The following is a 20,154-nucleotide window of genomic DNA, read 5'->3' as shown; positions in this document are numbered from 1 at the left end:
TGTAAAAACAGTGTTTATAACCATTTATTGTCATGATTTTTGAGCAAAATGATGTGTAAACAATAAACGCTGTCTATTACAGACAACTCATACACACAACACCTAGAAATGACCATCAAGTACATATTTATTATTCTAACTGCAAAAGCTGAACTAGTGAGTATTCACGTGAGACTATGGCGGGCGTCATGAGTTACACTTTCTCAACTTTTTTACTGGAGGCGAGTCAGTAATGTCTGTGTTGGTAGTCGTTGTTGGCAAAAGATCTGCCTCGAGAAGAGATGTCTGCACAGTTGGGCTCTGCTCTTCAGCATTTTTATTGAGATTCAGAAGATGACTCGTCTCTGTTTTCACCCGGATTAACTGATCGTATAATATTTGCCTAGTATTCCTCTGTAAGTCATTCGTGAGCTCATCTATAAGCCTGTCAATTTTATCTGTATGTTCTGAATCTGATAGCTGCCTGTAGCTTTGAATCTCGTCGTTCAACTCGTTCACCTATACCACAAAATAGATCATGACGAGCACCTGTTCAATACTCTATCAGCTATACCACAGAATAGATCATGACGAGCACCTGTTCAATACTCTATCACCTATACCACAGAATAGATCATGAAGAGCACCTGTTCAATACTCGTTCACCTATACCACAGAATAGATCATGACGAGCACCTGTTCAATACTCTATCACCTATACCACAGAATAGATCATGACGAGCACCTGTTCAATACTCTATCACCTATACCACAGAATAGATCATGACGAGCACCTGTTCAATACTCTATCAGCTATACCAAAGAATAGATCATGACGAGCACCTGTTCAATACTCTATCACCTATACCACAGAATAGATCATGACGAGCACCTGTTCAATACTCTATCACCTATACCACAGAATAGATCATGACGAGCACCTGTTCAATACTCTATCAGCTATACCACAGAATAGATCATGACGAGCACCTGTTCAATACTCTATCAGCTATACCACAGAATAGATCATGAAGAGCACCTGTTCAATACTCTATCAGCTATACCACAGAATAGATCAAGACGAGCACCTGTTCAATACTCTATCAGCTATACCACAGAATAGATCATGACGAGCACCTGTTCAATACTCTATCAGCACACAAAACTGGGAACCAACCACAGAATAGATCATGACGAGCACCTGTTCAATACTCTATCAGCTATACCACAGAATAGATCATGACGAGCACCTGTTCAATACTCTATCAGCTATACCACAGAATAGATCATGACGAGCACCTGTTCAATACTCTATCAGCTATACCACAGAATAGATCATGACGAGCACCTGTTCAATACTCTATCAGCACACAAAACTGGGAACCAACCACAAGCAATTATCTACTTGCATCTATTTATAGTGTAACAATGAGAAACACAAATCATAAATCCATAACAATTCCATCAATGAATAGCTAATCTATATTAAAAAGAATTTACAGTACACTTTATTTATAATACAAATATATATTTATAACACAAATCGGTTAAGGTTACTTTGAGCAGAACTCAAGACTAACATACAAGCCTATTGACACAACTGCAAAACTCGCTGGGAAGTTTGTGTTTTATACCAAAACTTGTGACTATTCTTCAGAATGTTTGCAGAAGACACGAGAAGTTGTCTTTCATTAAGGTACGGCTTGCTGAAGCGTTATGACACGTACTATTGTCCTGCTTCAAAGTAAACTTATGCAGATTTATCACTAGGTGAAGTAAAAGGTAGGTTTGATGTAGCAACATTGCCCGGAGTGTTAATATAGCACTGACCTTCCTTGACAGAGTAGCATTTTGCTCTCGAAGGCGCTCATTCTCAATTCGGGAATCTTCCATTAGTTTAATATTGGCTTCTAAATGGTCGACATGCTGTTCTAAGTCATTCTTTTGCTGCAGCAATTCTTCATACGACAGCTATAATTAATAGTTGTACATAATTGTAGTTATAGAGTATATCGTAAGAGCAATTATGCGGTCTTTATAATGATGCCAGAAATTCTCATGATTCAGATGCTCTGCTTTATGATTATCAAAGAATAAATCTAGTTTTTTATCATTGTTTAAAAGATGCCTGTGTCTTACTGTTACATGTAGAAATGAAGGCGCCGATCAAAGCATATACACTATATTGGCACTATATAAAGTTTTAAGATGTACAAAATGGTGTCAGTAACTATTGGGGAATAATGCTGTTTTTCTTAATAATGACCATTATTAAGTGTGATTTTAGTCACGTACAAACAATGAAATATGAAAAACTATGTCACTGGCAATAATGTTCAAATAAAAAAACTATTATTTCAAACTTGATGCAAAGAGAATTAGTTGAGATATTTCCTCTACTGTTGCAAGAATTTTAACATGTCAGCTCATCAAGTGAACGCATACCATAAACGGGGCAGCAACAGTCTTCTTTTAGAAGCTGCTGGGCCTTTGACTTGGCAGAATCTCGTGCAAAGTCATCAATGTTTATGGTCATGGGTTACCCATGATCATAACAAATTTTAAGCAAAGTAGTTGAACTGATTTTTCATTGTTGCTTTTATTCTGTTAATGCTGGTACTTATTACAATTTAATGTTGAATTATTTACATAAATATGACTGACGATATCTCCCCACTTTACTAGCAACCTACCAACTACTAGCAACTGTCTAACTCATCTAGCTAAGCATCACAACTTACAATTCTATTAACCTTGTGCACATGATGCAATAGAGCAAACAACCAGCTTGTAACCTTATGATAACAAAGTCCATAATACCAAATCAACAAAATACTACTAAGCAAAGACGTGTCCGTGTGAGAAGAAGCAAGCTAGCAACTTGCTATGCTTTATGAATTTTATATTTTAGTAAGTCATGTAGTACAAATTTTATATTTTAGTAAGTCATGTAGTACAAATTTTATATTTTAGTAAGTCATGTAGTACAAATTTTATATTTTAGTAAGTCATGTAGTACAAATTTTATATTTTAGTAAGTCATGTAGTACAATTCACCTGTTTTTTTCTAGAAAACATTGACCAAAGCGAAAAACCCAGGAATAGGACCAAAGCGAAAAAAAAGAATGGTGTACTTCTTCTTAGCTATTTCTTACCTATTTTTCGTCAATTTATCTTTCTCAACAGTAACATGACTGCTAAAGCTATTTAATAGCAAAATAACTATGACATGAATATCAACCATTCAAATATTGTGCAATGATGACAAGAAACAAATAATGGGTCTTCTGCTTTTTCAATCTGTTCACACAATACCTGTCAGTCTGCCCTTTTGTCCAATAAAAAAATCGGTAAATGGTTTTCAGGCTGCTTGATAAAAAAGCCTTAATTCAAGCGAAAAGTGATTAAACAATGGTTTAATACCTGGCCTGATTGAACTAGAAATCTGTCCTTTGTGTCTGTGTATGTATCTCTGTCTTGTATTAACAAAATTGTCTGAGCATCAGAACCAGCGTCTACCGTTTCATTAGCAGCCACCTGTGAAGTCGTGTCACTTTTATGATTGACAAAAGCCTCCGTTTGGTAATAACCTGTAGCAATATAAAGCATCACTACTAAAATTGCAAACATAAAAGCCTTTCTCCGATATATAAGCAAGGAGTATTACAAACGCATTGCAGTGAAAACCAACTTAAATCAGACCAGTGACTCACAACTTGTTGAGAATCATTATCAGTTATTGATTTACCATCTGTCATAGCATCATGTATCCCAAAATCTGTATGATCTTCAATATGTTCAACTGCTTCTGCACTTTCAGTGCTGTTCAAGTTGTTTAGCATGATATTAACTTCCTAAAACCAGAGCAGAAAGAAGATATACTAGAAACAGCCAATAATGCTTTATAAAGCAATGACCCGATACCTTCTGTAAGAAAATGCAGCAGCAAATGAGACTGTGGCTACCATAACACAAAGAAAGTGCTCATGTGTAAACTATAACTTGAATAATCAAGAAGAAACCCGAGCTTCAAGTCATCTACACAGCAGCTTTTTTAAACCTTCTCTGAGGCTTTCTCACAAGTAATACTAGTACTTACATTCAGTGTGTTGTACAATGATGGATCAAATCCTAGATATGACATTTTAAAATCTGCACATCAGTAACCTAGCCCGAAAACGTCGTGTTTTACATCGCGCAGCTCGTATTTGTACAATTTTAAAGATATTCAACAATCAAATACGAGTATCATGGTATATGCAATAGACATTCTGTCTAATACTTAAAAATTTATTGCATAATAAATGCTTTAGAGTTGCAGTTATTTCAAATGTTTCATTTTAAAAATAGCTTGCCTCTCTCACAGTGTAGTATACTCATTGCAGCACCACTGAATACTCAGCACAGTACCATAGGACCACTAACCCTAGTATCATAGACCACTAATCCTAGTACCAGACCACCAGCCCTACTATCATAGACTACTAACCCTAGTATCATGGACCACTGACCCGAGTATCATAGACCACTAACCCTAGTGTCATATATCACTAACCCTAGTATCATAGACTATTTACCCGCAACATCATTGTTTAGATTGAGATTACCTGTGCAACTTGAATTTGAAAAGTAGTTTGTGGATTGCGAAAATGTGTTCTATAATGTTTGATCGCTTCATCCCTTCTATTAAAGCCATTTCTACACTTGTAGCAGTGCCAATGAGGCCCTTTAAATTTCTTTTCACCCTTTATAGCACCTACTATGTCACAATGGTCACAACACCTCAGGATCTTCAAACCTAAAACAGTAAATATAGCAGACGGAGAGACGACAACTATTAATCGTTGATGGGAATGACCCAGTCATCACCAGAAATAGTATGGGCGAGATGGTGTGGGAGAGACGGCTGGGGCGAGATAGTAGGGGCGAGGTAGTGTGGGTAAAGTGGTATGGGCAAGATGGTACCGGTGAGATGGTACGAGTGAGATGGTACAGGTGATACAGTACAGATGAGATGGTATGGACAAGGTGGTACGGGTAAGACAGTACGGGTGAGATAATACGGGCGAGATGGTACAGGTGAGACAGTGTGGGTGAGATGATACGGGAGAGGTGATACGGGAAGAGTGGTATGTTGAATATATTTAAACTAGCTGCTATCCAATTTGTCAAAGTTTCTAAAGTAACTGCTTTTACAGTTTGCCGATTCAAATAAAATATCGATGAACTAAGCTAAACGGCAAATTGGGTTGGGTTATGGAAAGTTTTTCAATTTTTTTGCACATATTCTAGAACAAAACAACATTTTAGGGCAGTTTTTGACAACTAACACCTGAATAACAAACAGACTCAATAGCAATGTATTGGTACTTTTCGCCTGACATTTATGAGAGAAAAGTTCTTGAAACAAAAAGACTGTATCAGACCCAACTGGCTTTTTATAAATTATAAACCAGCAACCAACTGTCCTACTTAAGCTATGCAAAAGGATAAAAAGGGATTACAATTCAAACCTCGACTTGCAATCACCTATGCATACAGAATTTTCAACATAAATACCAGACAAACGCGGAACAAGCAAATAATTGCCTTGATATACAAACTAACTTTAAATACTTGACGTCTGAAGTTACTTGAAATATTGTAGTTTTATAAATCAGGATACATGTCCATGTACACAGTTCCGTTGTATATAGTTTGGTTTTACATTTAGTTCACATGTTCGCAGTTGTCCTTCACATAGAGAAAAACATGAAAAAGCATTTTCAGATATATTCTTCTCAAGATTATCGTGATGAAAAAGTAATGCAAATAAAATAAATAAAAGTGGAAAGGCTAGCCATGATACATAAAGGTTAAACTAAAAACATACTAGATACAAAAGAAAAAATATAGGTATACAGTAAGTTACCCTATGTTAATTTTAAATTTAGTAGTTCAGGTTAGACTGGCTCCATAGCACTATAGGGAGCACTAACTATACGCTGTCCTTTTCCTGCATCACCAAAGCTACGCCTTATTAACCTGTCTTTGAGATGAAGGTAATGCAATGAGAAACATCTCTTTTGGTTGATTATCACCCTAGTTATTTAGTTTCCTACGTATACCGCCTAACTTCAGTTTTCACCCATAAACCATTCCAAAACACTGTTTAAAATATTATACATTCCAATTCCACATTAACTTGCACCATTAAAAATAAAAACAACTTTTTTAGGCATTTTATACTATTTTACACCATAGGCTGACACTGAACATCATAAATATTCTATTGATAGAGAAAACTAGGCTGGGGAACGTGTTGTCATATTCGTAACAGCTCATTTACAAGCATCATTTCCCAGGTTTTTGAATAAAATAAAAAAGAATAGAAATAGCTTGCATGATAGTTTTTTTTAATAAAAGATAAAATAAATTGATATACTAATACACTACATAAAATCTAAAATACAGTCTGTATTTTGTAAGCCATTATGAAGATGTTTGCATTCAATGGGTGAATATTAATAGAAATAGCGAATGAGAGAGAGGGGCCAGTTTGCAACCAGGTGTGTCATCAGGTGTTCAAGTTTTTAATTTATATTCAGTATCTGAAGCAACAATGGATTGATTTTTTCGTTCAAACTCTGATTTCTTCGAAATCTGAGGCGTTCAAAAACTGAGGTCAGATTGTAACTTAGTCTTCTACATTTACTTGTTTATTGTTTTATGTAATGCACTCGTTTTAATGCTGTACATAATTACTGATAGTATTTATTATAAAGTGTTCAAGCTGTAAAATGAATTAAACGAAACAAAGCATTCTCATAAAAATATTCGCTCAAACATTAACGGCTTTGATATGAGAAGTAAATCGTGGAACAGATCAACTTCAATGTAGAGATTTGGCTGTAGTTGAAATAATTTCTAAGTAATACATTCAAATGGACAAAACTAGAATAATATACATGTATCATTAAAGAACAACCTTTGAAAACTGAATTCTGGGTTATCACAAAACTTCAATTATATGTATTTTTGGGCAGAAGTTTTCACCAGAAACCATTTAAAAGGAATGCAGAAAAGAGGAACTACCAAATAAACGAGTAGGGCTTATTGCAAAATATATTAAGCGGGTGCCATACTGTCTCTAAATGTTTTTTTAACAAACAGCAGAATTGGCATCATTATAGTTGACAACAAGCTGCTAGCTGTTAAGCAGCATGTTAAACTGCATTAATGCCACTCAAATCAATAGATCCGACACAATTGTTTGACAATTTTGGTCAATGACAAAGAATAGGAACGGCTACCTGCAAAGTCGAGACCTTTGTCAACATGCTTTACTCTATAGTGGGCTCTGAGAATCACCGGATCAGGGTAAGTCTCAGTTTTCACGCAGAAGGGACAGTGCATGTGTGGGGGCTTGTCAGCGCACTTGGGATGTACGCAGAGAACAGGTTCATAATTATTCTCTGTTCCTTTAATGCGTACGCTCGGATGTGTCTAGAAAGAATCGTAAACATACAGATACAGAAGAACTATAATTGACCAGATTAACTCCTCTTCAGTACCAACATCCTAAATGATGGCTAAACAGGGATATAAGCCATTATATCCCTGTTCAACCATCCTATTTCAGTTTGGCCAGATATTTTAGTGATCGCACGAGGCATTTTAGTAGCAATATCCTAAGGAGAAAATCTCACTTGGCTTCTTATAGAACTTCAGAACAGTGATTTCCTTCATTTAGCTATATGACTATGGGGTGGGTGCATTCAACTTTCTCGAAGTCTGTTTTGCATACACCATTATGTTAATATGTTCAAACATGTGACTATTAATTATGCTATTATTTCAATCATGGTGAAGTAAAGCCTGGTTCCCATATCGGCTGCGGAACCTCGGCGGTGATCTCGCGCAGCAAAACCCCTGTGGCGCTAGGCGGTTTATGTTCACATTAAACTGCGTCGCTGATTATCAAAGAAAAATAACCGCTCGCAATGCCGTTTCGAAAGTGCTAACCTTCACCTGTACAGTGTGCTTAGAGAATGTTTTGCCTGCGACTCCTTGCGAAAGCTGAACAGAGCAGGACTCTTGCGTTGACCGCCGGCATTCAGCGTGTAGGTTCCTATTTCACCACCGACATCTCTGCGATCCTGCCACCGGTGCTTGGAGATCAGTTTTGAATTAGCAAGTTAGCGCAAAACAAATTAAATTTTTATTATGTGTAGATGAAAAATTATCGATTGTCTTGGATTAACTTACTTGAGGAATATTTCAAACAAATCAGTTTAGCTGACAGTGATCACTTGTTTAGCTTTGTAAATAAACCCAAGCACCTAAACATTTATATAAGGAAAAATTTTTAACTGCTAGTTGCAAAAACTCGAGTGGGTCAACCTATTTCCCTACTGAGTCGATGCCACATTATGATGTACTCGAGGGTAAGAATTGGATTGATTGTTATAGCATATTAGCGAATATTACCTTGATGACACGCTTTTACTTTGATGCTTTTAAATAACTCTTGCTTCCTCTGCTTACATCTTGCACAAAACTAATCTGCTTTCTTGCTATGATATTCAATCGCTATGATATATTCAATCGCTATGATATATTCAATCGCTATGATATATTCAATCGCTATGATATTCAATCGCTATGATATATTAAATGAAATGTTCTTAGCTATTTAGTTTAATAGTAGCCATGTCATCTGCGGACTATATCACTTATCACACATAATACAGAAATTTGCCTATGCTTGAATTATGATATACATGTATATGTTATCGAATGACATTTATGTTTTTGAAAAATCCTGAACTTGCAACCTAATAACAAATAGTTATCACTAAGAATGCTTCTAATAGACCGAGCTCATTTACAATATCACAGCGGTATTTTCTGAGAACGAAAGAAATGCTCGCCCAATATATAAGTACAATGCAAAAAGATTCAGTCCAACGCATGAAAATAAAACAAATACACAAAAATGAAACAACAATTCGTAATAAAATTTGTTTTATTGATGAAAAAACAATCTACATTGTAATCTCAATAATTACGCATGCAATCTTAGTAACACAAAAATCTAGTAATACCAAATAAAATACAGCCTTCTGCGACATCCCAACAACTTGACTATTCTAGATCATTACTTGAAAATTCTTTCCATATGAATAAAATGAGCCCGGTGAATCCAAAATTACTTTTGTGCTCTTCTAGCTAATTGTTTCAGCTCATGCTCATCAATCAAAACCATCAATGAAAGCTCATCAAATGCTCATCATGCTCAAAATCATCCGTTTACCACAATAGAAGTGTCTGAAAGCCCAAACTCGGCCCAAAAAGATGTTGAACAAACGCGTATGGTTATAATATCAACCTTAACAGCCTTTACAAACTAAGCAGGAGCAGACTTGCAAGACCCTAGCAAAGCAGTGAAGACCATTTCAACTAATAATGGCAGAACATGATAGCATAACATCTACGCCGAATACCTTCACCTTTATACATAAAAATCTAAATGAAGTATGACAGGACAAAGCACAATTCCTTTCAAAAGTTGGCATGTTAAAACTAAATATTGATTTGCATCATTAACTCATCTTATTGAGGAGGCGACTCAGAATCCAACGTTATAACTTGCAGCAAAAGGTTGATTCATGCTAGCCTTATAGGAGAAATGAAATACTTTGAAGAATTTAAATATATTTACAATTATAAACCTCAATCGCTTATGAAATAGTGGCATCAGTTAAATATTGTTTAAAAGAAACATCAATGAAATAGGAATTTTCAAAACTAAATCATTCACTCGAATGGAATGATTTAGTGAATGGTTTTCACTAAATTTTTATTATGAAAAGTGGAAATGACAAATTCTTTTATTACACACAGTGGCACACTATGCAAACTACCTACTGTAGAATACAAGGCATAGCGATCAAAATCAATAATGCAGTATGCGCCAATCGAAGAGATCGAATAATCAATGAATTAGCTAAAGCTATTGTGGGGTGGTACAGTCAAACCTCGTCATATTAAGTTGATCCATTGCAGTATTTGCTGTTGGTTATAAGAGTTGTTTGTTGGAGCAAATGCTCATATGCACTCTGCATATAGTAGTAACACAGATGCATTATATAAAGTTATGTAAGAATGAAATTTAAAAGATTAATAATATACGTAAAAATATACAGAATATTAATCAATAAAGCAAGGTTTGTGTTGTCATTTATTATTTCTGTTAAAGACAGGAGAACTTAGGTGTAGCAGTTGCGATTCATAAAATAGATGTCAATAAGAGATATGAATCTAGGCTACATGAACATTGAATTAACATAACTTTTATATATTTTTGTTTTTATATCAATTTTTTTTGCACTTTATCCGTAATTCTCAAACACAGCCCTCATAGTTTCACTAGCTTCAAGTTTTTATTCCATTGTCACTCTCATTGTCTTTCTACCCAATATCTAGTAGATTGCCTCCGAGATTTTTTTAAACAGGTGATGAAAATGCTTGCCTGTCTTAGTATTAGTCGTTGAAATTCTGAAAAAAGTATCGCCATCCTTTTTCTACAAATCATGTCTTTTCAGGATCTAAAATAATGAACCTATAAACAGGTATAGTAGACACTCCTACAACGTATACCTTCAATAACATAAATCATATATTAACGTAAAAAAATTATGTTAAGTTTTGTTTCATACTACATAAAAAATTCAATATAACGTGAAGTATTAAATCAGTGCAAATTCTCAAATTCAATTTGGATAACGATAACCTTGTAGTCAGCCTTAAAACGTCACTTTCTTTCTTTTGCCGCACTTGCAAGACAAAACGACGTATGTCTAGCGTTATCGCGATTCATATATATATAGTACTGTACAAGCTCCATGACATTCAAGTTTGCCGCGATAGATCGCCAGAAGATTGTCGTTGATCATAGACAATGCTGCACAATTGATCTGCACAATTGTTCAGAAATACTTGGAGGCGATCGATTGGTGCAAGTGTTACAGTGTCAGTTTACCAATCTGAATGTTACGAGTTGGAGTAACGGCGAAAGATCTTTCATCCTAACTTTGACTACCCTAGAGACAGATAGACAATAGACAAGTACACGCTGCTATTATAGTGAAAACATATTTTAGTTTTACGTTATTAAAGACGTATCAAATATTTACAAAGGAAAATTAGTTTTTTTTTGCAAAATAAACCTTGCTGTCTAGAAAAAAGAAACAAATCATTTTAAATGGACATGGGAAATGTACTTATCTTATTGTAAAATTTCTGCAATCATGAACCACAAAACGAGTGAAAGTGATAAGGAAAAAAGTTGACGATGGAAACCAATAATACTGCAGTTGCGGCACAGCCAACAAATTGAAAAGCTAAGTTAGTTTTATTTGTTTGTATGGCCAAAAGGGTGAGTTTAGAAAGTTTGGAACAGATTAAGCTATTTACATGTATTTTACTGTTCGTATAACGTAAATTCCATATAACGTAGACGTTCTTAAACCGAATTATATCCATTGTAGGAGCGTCTACTGAACTGTTTAATACTATTCAAAACCGTAGATCCAAACTACGTAAAAAGGGCTATGTACTTACATGTAAGTACTTATGTACACAGCTCTTTTTACATAAGTACTTATATAAAAAGGGACATATGTATTGTGGGCACATAAATACTTATGTATGTACAATGTTTTGATTAACTTTGTATGACATATTTTGGAAGTGACTTTATCAAGACAATCTCTTGCTCAAATTTTGTGCTAAATGCCAAAAAATGTGTATTTTGCGGCAGTTGTAAGTCGAGGTATGACTATTAGTAAAAATGCTGATATTTGCAGGGAACAAAGCTGATTTAATCACTAACACAAATTTTGGCATTGCAAATACAGTCAAACCATTACACAAGAAAATAAGTTGTTAATACGGTGAAACTGTCATAATCACAATACACTGTAATCCGTTTAATTCATTCTACAGCCCAAAAACCTACTGTAAATCCATGTTAAATACTGCTGGGAATGGACACACAGCATTGAAAAAAATGTGCTATATAAAACTATGCTAAATACAAAAGATGGAAACGGGCATTTTTTTTATCCTCATAGTACCTCAAAGACTGATGATCAGACGCGAAGGCTGGGTGATGCGCTAGTTCAACTGGGGAACTAGTGACAGAGATGTTTAGCAACTCTATTTAATTTAGACCCAGTTCAACTATAAACTCGAGAGTTCAGTCTGATGAGAGGATAGACTACATCTTTACTGACAGTAGCTGAAAGCGAAATATATTACACACTATTCTTCAAACTACATGTAATTATATGTACAGTGAAATCTCGGTTCGAAAACTTCTCGGTTTTCGATCAAAAGAATTGAGATTTGTTCGTCCCAGATCTCGAACATAAATTCGGTTCTCGACCAAACCGGAGCATGCGCATTAGAATTAAACGTTCAGAACAGCTCCAAAATTAGCATGGAAACATTCGTTAATAAAGGGAGAAGCAAGTTACGCTTAATAAATTTTTTACAAAAAGGAAGGAACTATCTGGGACAACGTCCCTCTACCGAAGAGATTTGCTAGGAGATAACTCCTCCAGTTGAGTTACTCAAAATTGTTTTGGAGGAGGATTATCCTTCAAATATGTAAAGTAAACGTGCCATTGCTGTTTATATTGTCTTTTTCACACGATTTTTGATGTAACTGATCTGTTGCATTCTTTGCTGTTTCATTATCAATTTTTGCAAGCTTTGATATTGTATCTTAACCTAGAACGTTTTCGATGTTTTAAGAGCAAAGCATAAGAAATGTTTACGTTCTGTTTTTTTTTTCATCATCATAAATAAAAAACTTTTATTACAAATAAACACGATCTATATCTACTCGTTTTTATTTATAGTATGTAATATACAGTACAGTTTATGGTTTGAAATAATTAAAAAGTACTCTACCGAATTTTTTTTCTCGGCATTGAACGGATTAAAATTTACATGCAATCATCATAATGGAAATAATTGTTTCGGATTTCGAACAACCTTCTGGAACGGATTCTGTTCAAAAATCGAGGTTCCACTGTATGTGTCATTTCAAAGTAATTAAGCTAAAAATGAGAACTCTAAACTCTACAAGTTCAATATATTAAAACTTAAAAGGGTATAATTAAAACTAGACAATTTTTGTGACAAAAATCTCTCACGGCAGCTACAATGTTGCTCTACGCAACAGTCGGACTGCGATTGATGGTTTGGCAAGATGTGGGGGCGGTGCTTAGGAATTTCCAAAAAGATGACTCTGTGCATGTCTGCATGTTGTTGTTAACTCATTCCTTTTATTTAATGTTGTAAGCTCTGGTATTACAGAGTATTATAATAGACATAAGTTGCAGCATTTTGTTCTGTTGTGGGAGGGTTGCACGTGAGCTTTTATTTTCCAATTTTTGTATTTATATATATAAATATATATTTATACACAGTGCACCACCGATTTCGATGTCCCTGTTATACAGTTTTTTCCCTTTACGTGTGGAACACCATGTATTTGCGCCCTTGCCATACGACTTTTTTTTCGCCATATGATATCAAAGAAATTTCTCTCAAAATCCAAATTTGGCAGTCGGTGCGCTGAATACGTCGGAAAAACAAAGATGCCGATATTTTAATCGCTGAAATCCCTCCCACAATGCATGAAAAAGATACGATGCTCGCTCTCTATCTCAGTTTATCATTCTTCGTGTTTCGCACATGCCTGATAATGCACGAGACGAAAAGTAAGCAAAAGTGAAAGTTTATTGCGCATTTTAGCATTTAATATAATATTTACTATTAACTTTAATTTATTATACATATATAACTGTATAGCTACATATATAATTTAAATTCGTTAGAATAAGGTCCTAAGTTTGATAACGACGTTAAAGGAGGAAGAAAAAGATTACCATTGCAGCGAAACTAGGGTTACTAGGCTAGCTCTAAGTTAACTACAGTAATACTTCAACTTACGAGTGCTCCAACGTACGAGAAACTTGAGATACGAGCCAGTTTTCAAGCAAGTTTTAGCACTAACATACGAGCCATGTTTGAGATACGAGCACTTGAGTCAGTTGCCAAGTATGCCGGAGGTGTTTTATGAGAACAGCATCACTCTGTATTTTTCAACTGCTCAGGTTATACTGCTGTACCGTGTTTTTTTTGTGCACGATTTTCTGTGCAGAATTATGTGAATTAAAAGTACTGTGCGTAGACCGAAAGTTTGCCAGTAAAATGAAAGATAATACAAAGAGAAAGTAAATGATAACAGTCGATATTAAACGGAAAAATATTGAAAAATATGCGAAATGTGTATGCGTGATTCAGCTAGCTCGGCAATATGACAGAAATACATTCATAATTATCAAACAGAATGATTATATTCAGGGCATTTAGTTCGCAAAAGGACTAACCATAGTTTCTAAACGGTGCAGCGATCTTCACGACCGCTGATGGCATTGGACAAACAATTGGCCGGTGACAGCGTAACTGAAACGATGCTATGTGAAAAGGCCGGCGCTATCTATCCAAACTGTTTAATAGACATTCGGACAAGTTGGCTAGTGGTCGTGCGTTAACCATTTGTGACGACACCTGTGTTCGTCCTAATCGCAACATGTTGCAATGGCGACAAAGGCAAACGGCCTTAGATAGGTTTATCTTAAAACGGCCGGCTAGTCGTGAAAGTGAAAAAAAGGAAAAATTTCTCGCTAACCAGCGAGAAACTTCAAACTATGAACGCCGAAGAAATTTTAATTACGTTTAGCTGAAAATGAAAGTTTGCTTTTAGGTTTGCTTCTAAGTTTGTCTTTTAACACTTTGATAAAATCCAAATTTATCAAGGACAACTGCTGTAACGAAGGATAACTTATATCTCCTTCCCTGGCAAATGCGAGTGTTAACTGCTATTGTATGTATTAAATTTTACATTTTAATTAATCACATTTCCTTGCATTATTTATTATTTGTTGCTTTTTGAAAGCATGTAGTACGTAAGGACAATAACCAACATGTTCTTTCTGTTACAATATCTTGTTTTGAGTGTTTTATTTGCTTTTTTTAGAGTATGGAAACCAATCAATATATATTTAATTGTTCTATATATAAATGAATTGCACCAACATGCGAGTAAATTGACATACGAGCTCAGTCTCGGAACGCATTAAGCTCGTAAGTTGAAGTATGACTGTATAGTTACTAAGATAACATAATATTCTGTGACCACGTTTTAATAAGTACTGTCCGTATTTAAAATTTTCATGTTTTTCACCAAGGGGTGTTTGTATTAGGTAAGTACTATGAATTTTTATATTCTTCTACACGACATTTTTGTCTTACAATGTTAACACTGGAACGAATTAATGTTGTATGGTGGGGTTGCATTGTATATATATGTATAAAATTTGTGTATATTTACTGTATATATCCGATATATGCCATAAAACCTGTAGTTGAACGCCACCTTTATATGAACGCCACCTCTATTTGAGCGCCACTATGGAAAAGGGCTAAAAAATAAAGTGCTACCATTTAATTGAACGCCACATCTATTTGAATGCCACCTTAATTTGACCGATACTATTTGACATTCGTAATCTTCACAAACCCATAATAGCAAGTGATTAATAGAAAAATGTCCACAAAACTGTACTATTAATGACTCGATTACATCTATAAGAATTAATTCGTCGATTGTTTCTGTTCGTATCGAAGTCCATTTTCGAACACCAAGTTTTCAGGTTTTTTGTTAACACGGTTTTGATACTACAATGTATGTGGGAAAAAATTTTTGCATTTACGATGGAAAATGTACTGCTACTACTATTTTTATTACATGCCAGTTTTCTTTATTCGCGCTAGAAGTTTCTATTCAAAAAGGTAAAAAGTTTTGCTCCGGTGAAAAATTGTTTGGAAACTAACATCGATAAGCTCAACTGTGCAGACGAGGAGTTGAGTTCAGAAAACACTGTGAAGGTATTGAACATCAGAAGAATATGAAATGGTTTCAAATGAAGGCAACAACCAGAACGCAACTTGCCGGAAAAACGATGCTAATATTTTTGTTTTAAAAATGTTACTAATTGTTTTAAAATGTTAATTTTTGTTGCTGCATGTATTATAGTAATGGTTTGTTTGTCACTTGTTCTTGAATATATATTTGTAGCATTTGATAAATTATTATCATTATAAACCTTACAAATTTGCATATTGATAGCATATTATTTGATAGGATTATTGCAGTAATCTAAACTCAGCTTACAACGGATCGACGCTCCTAACTCCTGTTCTATTGCACATAAAAAGCCAGTTTTCGCTGCAAACTGTCACGAACATGTCGATGTGTGCAATGAGCTTTTATGCAACCTTGTTAAATATAGTTATAAAATGAAAATATTTCTTCAAATTTAAAATGAAAGAAAAGATCATAAGATCATCGTTAAGATATAAGATCATCGTTAATTAATTGCAAGCAATAGATATCAACTGGTAGACAGTAGATAGGTAGGTAGATATCAGCTTCCTCTTGGATATTTAGTTAAAGGTTGACTTGCAACAAAATTCACATTACAGTTATTTGATATCAAAAGATTCACCATGTCTTATTCTGTTGTGTTGTAGGTGCAAAATATGTGGGAATGTGATTATAAGCTCTTAAAAGCTAAAAAACGAACAGTTAATCACAGCCACACGAGACCGCCGTAGTTTGGAATCTCTTTCCAAAACGGCTCAAATGCGACGTAGTTGTGGGAGATGGTTTCTATTTACACTTTCATGCAACCTTAATCGTCGAAATCTTTTCACAAATATACTTCACGCATTCAATAAAACAATGTCTATTGTTCTTACGCGTCTGTTTTATCGTCATTGTAATGCTGTCACTTTTAGCGGTGATATCTAATAACTTACTGTAAAGATTCATTAAATTTTTTAACCTTACTTCGAAGGAGTACATAATCATGTACGAGATCTTGTATCATGTATTATCTTGTCTGATAATCATGACGAGCCTGTTGGTCACCTGTGATATTCGAAAAGTGCTGCAAAAATTATTTGTGAAGTATTGGGTCACATGATCAGATTACGACTTGACGATTAGATCAAGCCGAAACAAAACTGTAAAGTAGCGAGCATCTATATTTGATACGGGGTCTTCGGTAAAACCCAAAGCGTTTGTCATAAACTAGAGCTACGATAAGTTACATATCGAGCTTTTTATTGGCCTTTCAATTCACGTGAGAACATCACGTGACAAGACAATAACCAAACTGTAATGACTACGTCAGATAAATAAACAGATTGCAATCTACAGCGGCTTTTCGTTTTTGAGCTTTTAAGAGCTTGTAATCACATTTCCACATATTTGGCACCTACAACGCAACAGAGTAAGACATGGCGAATCTTTTGATACCAAATAACTGTAATGTGAATTTTGTTGCAAGTCAACCTTTAAAAAATCTATGACAAGTTGGAGGTAAGTTAGTAAATTTCTTGCCTCCAAAAGGTTTATTGTTGCACCAGACGACGAAGAGTGCAAAATATAGGTGACGTTCAACTCGCCTGTAAAATGGTTCAATTTATTTTTTCAACATCCTAATGAGGTGTTTAAAAAATACAACGCCACTCTTTTCTTTGAATGGCACCTCTAAAAAAGCGTCACTCTAAGGGGAGGGTTGAAAAATAGAACGTCATGGCGTTCAAATAAAGGTTTCGCGGTACATCCAAGCAGAGTATTTATATATATATATATATATACACACACATATGCATAATCTCTTTATACATTACCATTATAAATTATATTAGCTTCTTTATGGGTCTATACTTTACAATGTAAACACAAGTATTGGAAGGGCAGCAAAATGAACCTATCAATTGCAATCATCAACACACCACGATGACCACACTACATTACACACACACCACTACACAGCAGTGATCACACCATAATTATTACACACAATACCACACACCACAGTGACCCAACCATATTACAATAATTTTCAGAGTTCTTTATAGATTTCACAATATACCACAAAAGAGATAAAACATCATTTTACAAAAGCTCAAAAGTTTACCATATCATTGGAAGGCTCCACATGTATGTGAAATAAGTAAACTCTGCATTGTTTATTTGTTTGAAACATTTCAGTGACAATCTTCATTGTTAAAAGCTTCATTTTAAGAATATGATAAAAATGATTGAACTCTGCAAGACATAATATACTGCAGGCAAATGATATACTACGATTGGTACACTTTGTAAAAAAGGATTATTTAAAATAACCTTCGATGAAAACTATTACACTGAATGAAAAGTCAATATGAGCAACCTGATACTCATATTACAGATGATACTGTGTGAATCTCACAAATACGACTTGAATGTGTTTCATATCCTACTTGCACATAACTTTAAATCTCGATCATTGAACTGGTGAGATTATAAAACATTCAATGATACCAGATTTCGCCAGGTTTTACCAGACTAATGTATTGTCAGTAAGAACTGTTAAAACAGGTGATAAGAGCATTAAATGCAACATTAAAAGGTTTGTTTAAAAAAATAAACATCTTTAAATTGGTATACTATTTAACAACAGAAGATTCTTTCAGCAGACAAAATCAAACCAAGAAATTTATATACCATAGCTTTTAAAAATAAAGTTAAATTGCAACACCATTGCAATCCTAAGTTTTTACAATTATTCATTTCTATAGACAAACAGAGTTTTGTACAAATTGAGCAAGAAATATAATGAGTCAATAGTGTTTTGTATGAAATAACCAAGTTTAGCAGCAAGAAAATTATAAGACTTTTAGTGGTCAAATTTTCTAATTTTTAAAATTATTGTTTTCCACATGCATCGCATGGAATCAAAAAATTGATTAAGCTGAGTATATATACTGTAGAGTAGAGGTAAAATACTTCAAGTAACAATATGAAAAATATATGAAATGCCATTAGCGTTGCAAGAAAGACTATTACAATTACACCCACAATAACTAAGACTTGAATCCCAAACATATATACTCCTGGCTTTCCTAGAATACATGATATTTTTGTATTCAACCTGCACTGAAACAGATGAAGCAAAAACGAGTGCTGCAGCGATGAATAAACGTCCGATTAAGTTTAACTAAAAAACACCAGAGAATTAATGGTGAAATTACATGAAACGGACATTAAAACTGTCCGAAACTAATCTTTGTGCCACAAGAACAATTTCACAGTGTCGATGTTTACATGTGAAACAGATTATTGCATGAACAACACCAAAATGAAGATAAAAATAAGACTCGTCCAAAGTGCAGTGTGAATTTTATGTTCGCTTTCGTCACCGCGCGTTCAATTCTATGAAATATTTTGCAACAACTTAAATATTGTATTTTTACATACACAGACGATGAGTTGGTACATCACTGCCTTTATGTTCTTCTTTGACTTCTGAATACAGCAGTCAAGTATTTAGAGCACAAGGCCTATAAGATATTTGGCTTTTATGCTAGTGTTTCGTAAATCATTTACTCAGCAGAGGGTATTTTACTCAGCTATATTGAACCATATGTATGATGTATAAAAAATTCTGACAAGATGAACACAATGGTCCAATCTTCCTACCGCCTGCAATTAAACGATCTCAAATTTATTAAGTGCATAGACACGGACTCTCAGATATGCGCCTCTTTAGCTAGCACGTCACTCACAGACATGAGCAAAATTTAGCAACAACACCCACCATAAATGCAGCCATGTTTTCCTGGAATCGAAATTATTTTCGGTAGGTCGTCAAGTTTATCAAAAAAAATATTTTTACTCTTTATATTTTAAAAACACCTGAGATCAACAACATCAACCATAGAATGTTCCAATTCAAAGTTCACGACAGAGTTTCATCGTGCACAACGTCACATATATTGTTGCGCAAAAATTGATGACGATTGAAGCACAAATACGTACACCGAGTTTGTGTATTGCCCAACATAAATATTAGGCTAGTTAAACTACAAATAACGCAAGATTTGCGTTGTTATTCGGACTATAAACAGTAGCTTTTTGCGATCGAAAGAAGTTCATCTACGTAGAACTATATTGTATTCATAAATGAACGTATTTAACTAAAGCAAAACAATTTAGGTTGA

General features: G+C 34.6%; 1 protein-coding gene across 1 annotated transcript; it reads right to left on the bottom strand.

The window, feature by feature from the left end:
- Positions 1–22: 22 nt before the first annotated feature.
- Positions 23–19,902, bottom strand: LOC137390224 (uncharacterized). The gene is made up of 7 exons (XM_068076534.1): positions 19,752–19,902; positions 7,272–7,464; positions 4,587–4,777; positions 3,728–3,833; positions 3,403–3,569; positions 1,810–1,950; positions 23–498 (listed from the first exon to the last, which is right to left on the bottom strand). Exons 1-7 carry the CDS (start codon positions 19,764–19,766, stop codon positions 187–189), a joined length of 1,125 nt encoding a protein of 374 aa, XP_067932635.1. The 5' UTR covers positions 19,767–19,902; the 3' UTR covers positions 23–186.
- Positions 19,903–20,154: the final 252 nt, after the last annotated feature.

The sequence above is a fragment of the Watersipora subatra genome, chromosome 3 (genome assembly GCF_963576615.1).
Source record: "Watersipora subatra chromosome 3, tzWatSuba1.1, whole genome shotgun sequence".
Lineage (NCBI taxonomy): Eukaryota > Metazoa > Bryozoa > Gymnolaemata > Cheilostomatida > Watersiporidae > Watersipora > Watersipora subatra.
Note: the sequence above shows the minus strand (reverse complement) of the source record. Positions and strands in the feature narration are given on the sequence as shown.

Bases quoted from the DNA above. Each gene is read 5' to 3' on its own strand.
- LOC137390224 (XM_068076534.1), bottom strand. The intron at 3,834-4,586 runs GTAATCTCAATC...CTCTGGTTTTAG, and splicing joins TTCAAATTCAAGTTGCACAG to GAAGTTAATATCATGCTAAA. The intron at 3,570-3,727 runs GTAAATCAATAA...ATATTGCTACAG, and splicing joins ACATGATGCTATGACAGATG to GTTATTACCAAACGGAGGCT.